Source organism: Epinephelus fuscoguttatus, linkage group LG14 (assembly GCF_011397635.1).
Source record: "Epinephelus fuscoguttatus linkage group LG14, E.fuscoguttatus.final_Chr_v1".
Lineage (NCBI taxonomy): Eukaryota > Metazoa > Chordata > Actinopteri > Perciformes > Serranidae > Epinephelus > Epinephelus fuscoguttatus.
This window is the reverse complement of record NC_064765.1, coordinates 16323097-16337124: the sequence shown is the minus strand read 5'-3', so window position 1 is coordinate 16337124 and position 14028 is coordinate 16323097. Positions and strand designations below refer to the sequence as shown.

The 14028-nt window shown below is 42.1% G+C and overlaps 1 protein-coding gene across 1 annotated transcript in view; it reads right to left on the bottom strand.

Annotated features, from left to right (window-relative positions):
* The window catches only part of cdin1 (CDAN1 interacting nuclease 1), a 65417-nt gene that overhangs the window by 39207 nt on the left and 12182 nt on the right, over positions 1-14028 (bottom strand). The window contains exons 4-7 of the mRNA XM_049596778.1: positions 13707-13752; positions 12570-12634; positions 11646-11706; positions 7570-7642 (exon numbers count right to left, since the gene is read on the bottom strand). Coding sequence (XP_049452735.1) covers positions 7570-7642; positions 11646-11706; positions 12570-12634; positions 13707-13752 — 245 coding nt within the window. The remainder of the gene's footprint in view (positions 1-7569; positions 7643-11645; positions 11707-12569; positions 12635-13706; positions 13753-14028) is intronic.

Sequence of the window (14028 nt, the reverse complement as noted above, 5' to 3'; positions counted from 1 at the left end):
GGATTGATTCGCTGGTACTGCAACAGCACAAAAAAAATTCCTTAAATCATTTCTTAAAAAGATTTGGATTAAATGGATTGTATCATTGTGTGACGAAATGGTTGAGGCACGCCATTTTAGTGATACATGGTCCTGACAGACTTGCAGCATTGCAGACAATACAAGGAATGTTTCTATTCGCATTTCAGGCATGGATGGCGCCTGTACTGTACCAACGCTGCACAGAGATCTCCGAGCTCATCTAATAAAGTGTGCACGGTTTATAAGTGTTAATAACAAGACGGCTTATTTTAAGATTTATAAAAATGGACAAAAAAGGGAGTTAGACATTGGGAAAGGATCAATTGAAAAAGACTTGGGTGTGCATTTACAAACGCTGACTGGATCATCAAGCGTCTCTTAAATGGATTTCATTAATAGAAATGCACTTAGAGGAGCATTTAGAAGCCCTTAAGACCCGTCTTTTCAGTCCTGTCTTTGCATTTCTTTCATAGGCATTACTCCTTGAGAAAACTATCACAGAGAGCACAAACAGTGCTGTGATCCCTCATCTACCTTATGATGAAATAAAGAGGGAGGAGGGAGGAAGAAGAACAAAGCCCATTCAGCGCTCCCTCCTCTCTCTCTCTGTTTCTTCTTCTTTGTCTCCATCTTTCTCTGCCACCTCTTTATTTTTTCTTCTTCTCCTCACTACCTCCTCTCTGTTTCAGTCTCTTCCAGCCACGGTACTCCCCCAGCCCACCCCATAACCTCGTACTCCCTCTTAGAGCTGCAAGGCACAGGGCTGTGCTTTATTTCTTTGCTCATTTTTCTCAGAGATTGGTACCTTCACACGCAGATCCATACCATGCTCCTGTGCGGTGCGGGCGGCGGTGAAGAAAGAGGGTTATATTTTCCCCTTGAGTTAGGACACCTCATGACAAATGATAATGGATAATCAATAAAGCGGGAAATATGAGGCAGCAAACTTTATGAAGCCGGGAGACATATTACTCCCCAACAACACTGGTTTCCCTTAACAAAGTCACTACTCGACTGTGCCTAATAATCTGAAGGAAAATCAAAGGACCCGCAACCACATCAGCAATATTGGCAACTTATTCCACTTTAATGGCATTTTGATTGATTTTTTCCCTCTTCCTAATGGTCGTTTTATAGATTTGACGCTGCTTCTGCAAAACAGTAGTGTGTAATAAACCTCCCCGAAGGCAAACGGTGGCCATTAAAGCTCTTGTCTTACTAGCGCTCATAATTGGGGGTTGACCACCACCACATTTTGGTCTCTCACATAACACACACTTCCACGACTAGCCTGCTCTCTCTCTCCTCGCCTCTCCAGCCCTCTGATATTTTTGGTAGATGGCCGTAATAAGTGATAGGATCCCTTTCTCCTGCTCTTTTCTGAGCGATGGGGTTAAAAATAGCCATAAAGAAGTGACCTTGGCGCTGACATTGTGGAATTTCAGCCAAGCATTGACCTGATGAAAATGGAAGGCCGGGCCGCTAATAAATCAGGATGCTTTTAAAATGAGTTTACCCTAATGCTCATTCATCACAGGCTGTAATGCCATTTGCAGGCCCGGGATTCGCTGCTGTGCACAAACACAGCAGTAAATAACAACAGGGCCCTTGCATCCCTCGCATCGTTGCAGCCTCCAACATCAGCATACATTTATTAAAGACGCCCCCGCCTTGCACGGCAGCACTCCTCTATGACACCCTGAGCTCCTCTCTGCCACACACACACACAGACGCCATGCTTTTTAAATACACACACTCAAGGCACACACACAGACGCACACATAAAACACGTGCAGGAAAATAAAAAGCATAATCTGAGGAACACCAGACACAGAGAACAAAGCCCTGCAGCACGACTTTGCACCTTGTAAACATTCGCCAAATTTACTGTAATTGTCCCATGTTGGTATAAATTCTGACTAAGGCACCATATCACACCGTCAACATCTGAGCAGAAAAAGAAAAGAGAGGAGGAGAATAATAGATGTGAAACGCTACACCTCCATTGGGATTTGCTAAAGAAAACAACCAGTGTAAACAAATCACAAGCCTGTTTTCATATGCAACTCCAAAACAAGATAAACTATATAAAGCTAGGTAACAGCAACATAACCTTGGCTTGATTTCTTATTGCGTACTCGAGTCATTTGTAACTACTCTTCTTCTCTCCACACGAGGGTGAAAAAGTCATTATCTCAAACACAAAAAAATGTTGAGAAACCTCATTAGATAGCAACATTTGTTGAGGGAGGACCGTAATAAACAGTAACGGATGACGATTGTTATTGCCCCTGACACTGATGAGCTCCTCTGCAAGTTTGTTTATTAATTAAAAAACCCACTTTTTTTTCCACGGCTGTGTTGGAGAGGGGGGGGGGACGCGCTTATCCATTTCCTCCATGTGCCCACATACGCCCCCCCCCCCCCGCCACACTCCCCATGCACAAGCCATTGAGCTGTGGAGGGGCACTCGTTCATCAAACTTCATGGAGCAAGGGAGAGACAGGTCCTGATAATGTGCGCCGCTAAAGCTGATTTTCCATGATGAATCTCGGAGCATATAAATTGGCTAATATCTGAAAACATTTACAGATACTAGAGGAATTGACTACTTGTGGGACATGATGGATGAGGCTCTGCGACGCTGGCCGACAGCTCTGCAAATCTCTGCGGCTGCCTAAAGCCCTCATTTGATTTTCCAATTTACTCCTTTTAAATTTATCCTCCCGTATTGAAAAAAAAAAAAAAAAAAAAAAAAAAAAGAAGATGGGAAAGAGAGAGAGACAGAGAGAGAGAGAGAGAAGGGGAGATGAGAGGAAGGGGAAAAACATGTTTTTTTTAAGTATCTGTGGTGGTGTGTAGGTGCTAGTTGATGATATGAGGTGGTATCTCCTGTGCAGGAGGAGCCCAGTCCCTGAAGAGGTTACTGGGGCAGAACTGATCTGCTTCCACCTGATTCTCCCTGATAGCGGTGAGATGAGACTCCACGCTTCTGTGTGTGTGTGTGTGTGTGTATGTGTGCACGTCTATGTGTGTGTGTGGCGGTAGGAAAAGCAGATCTGGGGAGGCTCTGCTATGGAGAGAGGCTTCCTGGGTCAGGCCATTAGACTGTGGCAGAGGCTGACTGGAGCTCCTCTGCTGAAAAGGAGTAATTAGTATACTTGTCAAGTGAAGTGCCACGCTGCTGCTTACCTCCCTTGCACCCACCCCTTGCATGCATACACACACACGCACAGAAACACTCATCCTGCCTTTACCTCCTTCCTCCCTCCCTCCTTGCTAATGAAGTGCCCTTGCTCTCATTATTTGAAAAAAAAAAAAAAAAAAAAAAAAAGGGCTGCATATACACACCAGCTCCACCACGGTGGAGAGGTGAGACAGAGAAGAGAGGCGCACTTGAAGACAAGAAACCATAACAATCAGAGTGGATACGAAAGTTGAGATTTTACTGGATAGAACGCAGTACAATATTCAGTTATCAACACGTCTGATCTGCAAAACACCGAAGCTATTATGAATTCTGTCAAGGAACCAGAGGATCATAGCAGACGCTAACATTCTCACAGTGTTAACATCAAACACAGGACATTTATAACCTTGCGTACGAGGCTTCTGTAAAGGAATGTGACAATAAATCTTAAAGGCGGTCGAATCACATAGTTACAAAACATGGAGCAGCAATCTAATCTGGAGCTGGGCCTTGGGAAAATGGAAAAGGTCAAATAGCTAGCAAAATTGCCTCCTCAAAAAAAGTATGTCTAAATCTAGAGGCATATCAACTCCTGTCAGAGGAGGAATAGAGAGAAAGATGAAGAGATAGCAGGAGGGGGGAAAGAAAGAGCAGGAGCTCCCCCAGTGTGAGGCAATACAAGGTAGGATGTACCGACATAGAGTTGGAATCACGATACGACAGTTTACTATGTAAGTGTAGCATTAACAGAACATTTGGTGTGCACATGATGCAGGTTTAATCCAGTTTATGACATCCGTCCATGCCAAAAGTCTTTCTTGTCAACATTTTTAACAGTTTTAAAATATTATTTTTGTTGCGGTACAGTTGGTACATCAGTTGCGTCATTATTTGGATTAAAACTTCAGTGAATGTTAGTCCGTTGAGTTCAGTTTACCAATTAGGGCTGGACATTATATCTATATTATATTGACATTGTCATATGAGACTAGATATGAGCTTAGATTTTGGATATCATCGTAAGTGTTGTCTTTTCCTGGTTTTAAAGGCTGCATTACAATAATGTGAGGTAATTTTCTTAACTTATCAGACTGTTCTGTTATTTGTCTTTATCCATTGAGTTATTATATCCACATAATGGGTGATTATTCATCAAAAATGTCACTGTGTAAATATTTCGTGAGAGCAATAACAGTCAAACCTACAATATCCTTGCAGTAATTCCAGCAACATTTGCCAGTTCCAGCCTTTTAAATGCTGAGCTTTTTCCTACATTTTTCATTTCATATAATTCTAAAGCGAATCACATAAGTATTTTGACTAAGAAGAAATTTAAGCTTAGTTTGGTTCAGTTCACCTTAATTAACAAACTTAATTTTATTGTCATTATATATACACTTTAGTTTCATGAAACATAGTCCTGTCATTCAATATGGACATTTCAGAAAAAAGGAGACTTTGGTAATAAAAAATAAATAATAAATATTTTTATAACCAATTTGAATACATGAAAAATGCATAATTCAATGACATCACGACTGCAGATTCAACTGCAGATGAAAATACACGTTTTGCTGCCCTAGTTGTGTTTTGGTTTTATTGTTATCAGATTCAAAAGTTGTTGTACAGTGCCTTACTTGTCCATTATAAACTTAATTGACACATTCATGAGCCCTATTAAGAATATCTCAATATGGAAAAAGTCAAATATAACAATATGATTGACCAAATACCTAGTAGGGTTGACTACTGGTGCTTTCACAAAATATTTATGTGAGATTTTTGATAAATAAGCATCTGTAATGTGGATATAATATGTGGGTAAAGCCAAATAACTCGCTACGCTTAGAAAGTTACATCACTTTAAACCAGACAACACTTATGATATTACAATATCCAAAATGTAAGACAATATCTGGTCTTATGTCCCAGTATTGATATAATATCGATTTATTGCCCAGCCAAATAATTGTGGCATATACACTGATGCTGTTTCAGTTGGTTCAGAATGCAGCATTTTGTCCTAAAAATTTAAGCGCAGCTTTCCATAACCTTAAAATAGTGGATATAATCAGCGTAAAAGTACTCATGTGACCTTTCCTCCCCTACTGCCCAGTCTGTTTTCATGAGACAAGGAGCATTATGGATGTTGATATCATATTCAATACGTGATAAAACTGCTTTGAATGTATTGATTTATTTACAAGCGCCACCAGATACTCTTTCATTCTGCCTGACTGATGCTCTCTCCAATACTTGTGCTGCAAGGAGCAGGAGGGGGGAGGCAGGCAGCTTGTTGGTGGTGTCGTCATGTTGAGGTGTGGTGGCGGTGTGTGTAGCTTGTGAGAAGGGAGGGGAGCGTCGGGTGGTGGTGGTGGTGGGGGGGGGCAACAACAAGCGAGCAAAACAAAACAAGGAAGGGACAGAAAACAATTTAAAACTCTGTATTGATCCAGCACTAGTGATTGTACATATATTCCACAGTCCCAAAGGCCCCATTCCTGTGTCTCTTAAATGCAAAGGGACAGAGAAGGGGAATAAAAAAAAAACCGATGGTGCTACGCAAAGGCAAGCCACTCACCCAGTTGGGGGTAATGTCCCTTATATAGAAGTCTATTGATCTTTGCAATGTGCCTGCCCACCCTCCCTCTGGAATGCGACAAAAACACACAAATACACACACATGCACACACGCTGGAGTGCAGTCTGGGGCTGGAGGGGGGCATGACGGATATGCCTGACAATAGCACTGAACCAACCTGTTAGCTAATTGCCACCAAAGACAATTATCCTTGCATTGTTTAATAATGGAAACACATTACTGGAGTCTAATATACACACGGGGAGATTGGACGGTTTGACCGGGCAGTCCGTGTGGACAGCAATTCATTTGCAAAGGCCAAGCAGTGTCACGGGGAGATTGCAGAGGAGCTCTGTCAAAACAGAAGACACCCTCAAAGCAACTGACTTCACAGCTGGCAACAGCGGGAAGGTAAAGTATAATGACATCATCATTTGAAAATGTCTTATGTTTATACAAGTAGGAGTCAAACTATTTTACCAGATAGAACAGTAGATATTAATCTGATTTAAATCAAGAGTGTTTTGTCACAGCGTGTAGACTCATCCTGTAAAAGCCATCCAGCTTCTGTGGAATCACTTGCTACAAGAAGAACAACCACGATCGTGACATTACTCGCGAGCCTGCGAACGCCGAGACACGGCATGGTTACAACACTGTTTTGAAATTAAACAACGATCATCCGGGAAGTTTCATCTGCTACAAATCTATTCTGAGCAATAATAAAGCATGTTTTCACTGTATGGAGATGGAGGGATGCAGTGTGCTATTATCTGAGACGGAGTGCTTCTCCTGGATGAATGCCCTGTTCTACAAGCTGCTCAGACTAGTATTTTGACAGGCAGTGGATAACGGTGGGTCCAAAGCAATCACATCTTTGACTTTGACAAATGGCTGTGCTGTGGCGAAGTTGAAAATAACACACATCCACTTTAATCTCTTTCTTGATTAAATTGGAATCACGTCTTTTTGACATCATGCGATTCGCTCTCAAAGCACTGACTACTGCACAGACACACACTCACACAATTCTCAGAATAGACCTATTGAAATGTTATGAAAGTGTGTGTGCATGTGATATTAGGAGCTCCCGTGGAAATGTTTTTTGCATGAATTAACAAATGTTACATGTACCTGCAAATTATGACATTATCGCAAAAATACATGATATAAGATGACGTAAAATAAGTTCTAGAGAGGGGGGAAAATAGACGCTAACCAGAATGTACATGAACAATTATCCACAGAATTTCTGGACAATCTCTTTGACATGTTCAACAAAAATATTTGCATCTGGAATTTGGTTCTCCCGCAGCGCGTCCATCAGCGCAACCTAGGAATGGTTTGCTTTTTCTGCCACACTTTTCCACAACTCAATTTCCTCACAGGACCCAAGCAGGGACAAGGAAAGGAAAAGGGGATGAGAGAGAAAGAGAGGGTAGGGGTTAGATGGATGCACTGGGGGAGACGGAGGAGGGTGAAGAAAGAAATCAGGGGTGTTATAAATAACACTGATGAGGTGAGCTAGAATTGATCCACACTGCAGTTGAGAGGTGGGTGGTCCTCCCGGTGCTTAATTGCCAGTCATGTGCCCTGGGATGCGGCTAGTACTAAATGTGGTCTGTCTCTCATTAGGCTCGGACAGGCTGGAAATACAGCAGCTAGGACTGGAATTGGGACTCAAACAGAAAGGAATTCAAAAGACAAAGTGCTACAATTAAGACTGATGGGGGGATGATAGAAAGGACAGAGAGGGAAATGGAAAAGTGTTACTCACGCATTCCACCCTCCAGGCCCTGAAGGAACCTGTCCAGGATGATACGAGCCATCAGTGCAGGAGACAGATCCACCTTTACATAGATTGAACAACAAAAGGAAGAGAATTTGCCTTAATAAAAAACAGGCTATGCCGTCAATGGGGACTTAATGCTACTTCAAAACATAGGTATATTGGAAATGTTATTCCTCTCTGGAGAATTACTCCATTTACAAACCTTCAGACTAAATCCCACACATCCAGTTGGAAGTGCAAACATATTTCAAAGAGCCTAAGAATTACAGTGCTGAAATTACACGGCCGGCCTACCTTCTGCTGATGTCACATAGATAATAATGATTGTAATGGCTCTAAATGATATTATTGCGTTTCCAAACCTTGACCTAACTTTCGACAATCCCTGTGCAAATTGGTCTTTGAAAGCGTTGCTCTGCAATAACCTTTCCCACAGGAACAAGAGTTCGCCAATTACACAGCCAAGCTACCCGGCTGAATTGCCTTCGCCTCTGTCAAACGGACAAGCGCAGTCTCTCATCTGGTATGAAAAAGCAGCACACACAATGCCCGAGCAAGAGACAATGGAGAGCTTTAATCATAGGATGATCACCAAGGCAAAACTTCAGGAACCAACAGGACACACCGGAGGGACTGTGGGAATGCAGTCCTTAATAGGATGGATACAACCTATGGCTGCAGCACCCTTTGAACACAAAGACACCTTGAGAGGTGTGAAATGTTTTCAGTTGAAGTGCAGGGAGATGCCCTGCCAGGTAAGGGAGCACTAATGACTGATACTGAAGGTGTCTAGCTGAGCCACATTCTTAAAAGAGAAATGCCTTCCCAAAAGGGATGTCAGCTTCGGTCAATTTTGCTTTTGAAAGCCTGACACCCATTAACCTGGAACTATAATCTTTCAGAAAAACAAAATGCAAAATTATGCGAAGCCCTAATCTTTTTAGTCCAGGGCTCCACTGACTGTGTGAGCTTTAGCGCCACATTTCCAAGCGCTATCCATGTAGAGGTGGTGAAATGTCAAGGTTTTAGGATTAAAATTTGTTGCATTTTATTTTCTGTTGGCTTTGTTGACAGATAGTCAGCTAGCCACGTTGACAACTGGAATCATAGTGCCCACTGTCCACCCTTTGGCCTTCACTGGCTAGCTAGCATCAGCCTTGGCTGCTCTGCTCTGCACCCCCAGGTTGGTGGGAACTAGCTAATGGCTAGCTAGCTAGATAACTTTATTGTCAAGTTATCTAGCTCAGTGGTAAGATGGCAGCCATCCTCCATTCCCCCAAGCAGTCTGTTTGAGCAAGTGGCTTTATTTTGAGCCACAAAACCTATTTAGCATTGTTAACTATGTTAGCAACCCTAGCTGTGCTGACACTGCTAATGCTGCTGACAGAGTAAACATAGCTAACAATGCTAAAGGGGAGGTTTGCTGCTTAAAATTCATTCACTTAGATGCCAAGGGTGGGCACAATGTTTATGCAGCAGTGCTGTCTGGATGGCATTACTCGTGGTAATCGCCAGATGAGCAGTGTTGCTAGCTAGCTCCCACCTAGTTGGTGTACAGTGCAGTAAACTGAAAAGCAGCAAAATAACCTCATACACCAACATGCATAACCAGTCAAAAATATATTTGGCTGTTAACCAATTAACGGCTAAGCCTTGAATTCCCTTCTTCCCACTCATTATAAATATCATTGCCATGACAGTGTTAAAGGTATGCAATGAAAAAACAGCAGCTGCTCTTAAAGCCAGCAGAATATCACAAATTATTCAGCTCAATTAACAGGCATCATCTATAAAAGGTGCCAATGTTCAGAAGCCTGCATTAGCTTTCAAGGTAAACCAGCCGTATGGAGCATATTCATTTTCAAAAACATTACATTGTGGCTCCAAATAATAAGACACATTAAGTCATTCATTGCTAAATTTCACAGCCTCTTCAGTAAGGAGGGAATTAAAACATCGCTTGAAGACAAGCCATTCCTAGCCGGCTCGTTATGAAACACAACGTTCTTGCAGCTAAAGATCATTTTTTCTCTTGTTAGCATAATTGGGGGACCAAAAGTGAATTTGCCCTCAGCCTGTAGTGAGAATGGTGTCTTTCATCTTCTCTCTGATGCTTCCTGGTAACGCTGGGAGCAGAGAAGCTTCTGTCTAAACAATGTCTTTTTACCCGCAGTAGTATTTGTTAACATCTCCATAATATTGCACTAAGAAGGCAGCTTGCAAAAAGGCCAAACATGTCTATAATAATTAAGGGGTGAGCGCAGAGTTTGTATCTTCATTAAGACCTCTGATAGCGTTTTAAAACTTAACATTTCTAGCTTGCAGCCATACTGTAGCTGTGTTTCCTCTCCCCAGCCTGTCTCATTTTCCATTGCTTTCTTCTCTCCTCTCAGTCCTATCCTCTTTGTGCTCATTGGCCTGCTCTCCATTCACACCTTTAGATAACGAGAGATCGTCAGATCCTGGTAACCTGCATCAGGGCTGACACATGAAAAATGGCAACATTACCAACGCTGGCCCAGCCTGAATAAGGACCACCTGATTAGTTCAGGTACTTGCATCTCCCTAATTTTCATATTAATCATGAGTCCATCTCCGTCCTCAAGTCAAACCGCAGCACTTCATGAGGTTAACGTGTGACTAAGAGTCACAGAACCTTAAATTTCTGCGGAAAACAATTAATGCTCAGTAAAACTCAGGTTTTATAAGCCCTGAAAGCTAATGGGCGTTAACATACAATACAGCATGAAGGCACCTGTATGTTTAAGTAACCTTTACATAAAGCTGCGTATAAAGCGTGCAAAAAACACAGCAAATGTCAGGTTTAGAACCCCCGTTCATGGAACACTTCTTGGGGCAAAAAAGAAATCCATGAATAGTTTTCATCATTGTTAATCATTTCCCTCTGTTGGAGATATATTGTCTCATAAAGGGATGAAACTACATCAATTAGCGGTCTGGGAGACCATGAGTGCTTGGTTTAAATGTTAAGTAGCATATTAAAATGACAGTTAAATGGTTCATAGACAGTTATCTCTGAGCTGAATTTAATCCTTAGGAGGAAAAAAAAACTCATGTGTCAATTAAATGGAGAATGAATAATGGCAGTTAGCTTTGAGGTGCCACTGATGCATGTGAACTACTCAGATTTTAGATTAAGAAACCCTCAAATCTCGTTGCCTGGTGTAAGCACCAATAAAAATTTAAATGTGCATTTAAATGTTTTAAAAGGTTACACAGCCAGTTCTAACGGGCAAAATAGGAGGAAACTGAAAGACTAACAATGTGATGAAATGTGAAAAAAATAGGTGAAAAAATTCAGTATATTGACGCAAAAAATAGCCTAATAATCAAAAACATCCTTTAATCAATTTTGTAGATTTCACCCATATTTGCTGCATTTTATTAGGGAAGTAGTAGAGTAGGAACTGTTGCTGGTACCCTAATGGAGATAATAACTGACTAACTATATTGAATGTAAGAAACACTAGTTGGCCACTGACTATATATATTTTCGCTTATGTGAAATGAAGAAACTTGGCCATGTGAATAATGTAACTGCTTAAAGCATGAGGCTATTTTATAGCAAGGACACCCTCTACCCTCTATTTGAGTTTTGTACCAAGTGCACATCTAATTATATGTATGAACACTATTTGCTACAACATCAACCGGAGTACAAATCCTACACTGACCTCCCAAAGTAAACAAGTGATGAAGCGATGAAGAGAAGAATTAACCACTGACCCAGCCCTCACCTGTCCACAGTTTGCTGCAACTCTGCCTCAAGTGCAATTTGGAAAATTACATAATAAAACACAAAAAGTATTTTCACATCTGCGTAATGGAGGTGAGAGCTAATTACATGAAATAATTGATAATGGAGCGGACCAATTTACCAATTTTGATAATGGCTAACAGACAAGGGTGAAAATCGGGAAAAAAAAAAAAATGCAGCCAGTTTCTATCTGTCCGTTTATAGAGAAGAAGGAGGCATCAATTGAGGATTTTTTTTTTCAAAGATGAGGAAAAAAAAAAGAAACTAAAGGTTATGTCATTACCTCATTGGCCAACTCCAGCAGGACAGGAGCAGAGGGATGTGCCTTGGCTTCACTCAGATACCTTCATTATAACAAAGAACAACAACAGCAGTGAAAAAAAAACATGGCCCACAAAGGCAGACAGAAGGGTAGAGGGGACTAGACCAGGCTAGCCAAGACATGCTAATGTCCCTGATGACTTTGCCCTAGGTGGCATATGGCAGGCTCGGTGCGGTTAAAACAGCACTGCTTGAAGGGCTTCAAATTTCCTTGAAGCCAGACAAGCATATGATAGTTAGTTAACCCCTGCCGCCCAAAAAGCCTTTTTTCCCTCGCCAGCTAAAACTACAGCTCCCCTCAGATCTTACCCAGATCATCTCAGAGGTTTGTTGTTGTAAGTGGATTAGAAGTGCATTATCCAGCCTTGTTTTCCCCAGAACAATGGCCCTAATATGCTAGATAAAGGCTAATTGCAATATGCAAAGAGGCTTTCCCCCCCTACAGCCTGTTTTTCATCTTTTTTTTTTCGCTTAATTTATCCGTTTTCATTGAATTACAGATAATCATCCCATCATAAGCCTGTGTAAGGCAAATGTCCAATGGCTGGTTATTTATTTATTTTTCTGCTTTCAATTTGACATGGAGAGCAGAGCTTTAGCTTAGCAGGTGCAAGTGGAGGTCTGGAATGAATCCTGAGGGTGGTGATTTGTTTGGGGGAGATTATATCTGTCACGGTGGCCCACCTACTCTCTAACTGTAGAAGGGACTTTGGCAAGTCCCATTCTCAGTCACAGAATGGGGAAGACAAAGAGAGCACGCAAGAGTGGGTGACAGATAAAACAAATAAGTGACAGAGAAAAATAGAGATGAGAGGAAGATAAAGACATAGTGTTGGACAGAGGAAAGAAGAACAATAAAGAAACACAACACAAAGTAATACAGTACCTTTGGTAGTGGCGTTCAATAACATCTGGTGCATGGTGCCTAAAGATTGTTTTTTTGGTTCGTTTCTGTCACAAAGACAACACACATGTAACAATAATGTAATGATAGCAATAATAATGATAATAATAAAAGTTTGTTTCCATACATTTCCATTTATTTTCCATTCCCATCTATTTTCCAGTACGCCTGAATAAAACGCAGACTTGTTCAGCCTCGGCTCCTCTTTCATGCTCTATTGTATATGAACAAGCGCAAGAGATCTCGGGTCACACTAATTTAATTTCAATAAGTTTGCTAGGGGTCAAAGTGTGCCAAGGCAACCTTGTTCAAACCCCCATCCCCGTCTTCCCCCCTCCTTCACTCAAACCTTGTATTCATTTCCCCTTTTTCGATCAAACAATGACCCTATTCCACATTCCACACCCTGACATTTCCATGCAATTCAATTGCCATCTTCGCCGCGGAGGAGGAGGACAGGGGATAAAAGAGGAAGAGCATTGGTTAAAAAACAACTTATTTAAAAACTACTACACACAAAAAATGTAATTCCACAGAGACAGGCAGTGTGACTGACACCTGTCAGGGGGATGATAAATGACTCCATTTTCTGCCTGTGCTGCCTTCTGCCACTGGCGGCAGCGGCCATTTATCATCATCCGCTGTCAGCCGTGGAAAGCAGCAGTGACAGTGCGAGTCAGCAAACATTTAGCACACGCAGCCGCACTACATGGGGAAATTATTATTGTCAGAATAATAATGGTTTAGCATAATTTATTACAGGTCCACCAAATAAGCAGGGGCTAGATGTTATTAGACAGATGGATGGGAAGGCTTGGCAGACATCCACTGAGGCTCAGGCAGGCAAGGGCCCTCGACGTGAACGTGAGGAGGAGGGGGGGTGGAGGTGGGGAGGGCGAAATAAACGGGGGTATGGCGATGGTGGTGGGTGGGTGGGTGTGTGTGTGTGGGGGGGTGGGGTGTGTGTGTGTGTGTGTGTGGGGTGGGGGGGGGGTGGGGGGTGGGGGGGCATCCTCCAAACCAATCAGAGAGCTGGCAGTTCAATTACAAAGAAATAAAGGGACATTCATCATTCAATTAGGCACCTGTCAGGGCTCACAAAGGAAGAAAACTTCTAACCTGGTACTCCAGGGAGAAGATGCTCAGAAGAGTGGACTGCGAGTGACTGGAACAAATAAAAGAAGGACAAAGTTAATTACCAGAGTGCATTGCACAGAGACAAAGGGAGAGGGGGAGCTTCAAAGCTGGGGCCAGCTGCCCTGTAATCTAAAAGAACATGAAAACAAGTGTGGCAAAGTTGTTCCAGATGAACACCTCTGACAAAGGATTCCTGCCACGATGGCGTGGGGGTGGGAGAAAGGGGGAGGTTGTGTGTGGTATGAGAGATGAGAAAAATATACCCTGTTTTTTTTTTCCCTTTCACACATTCATACATACCATC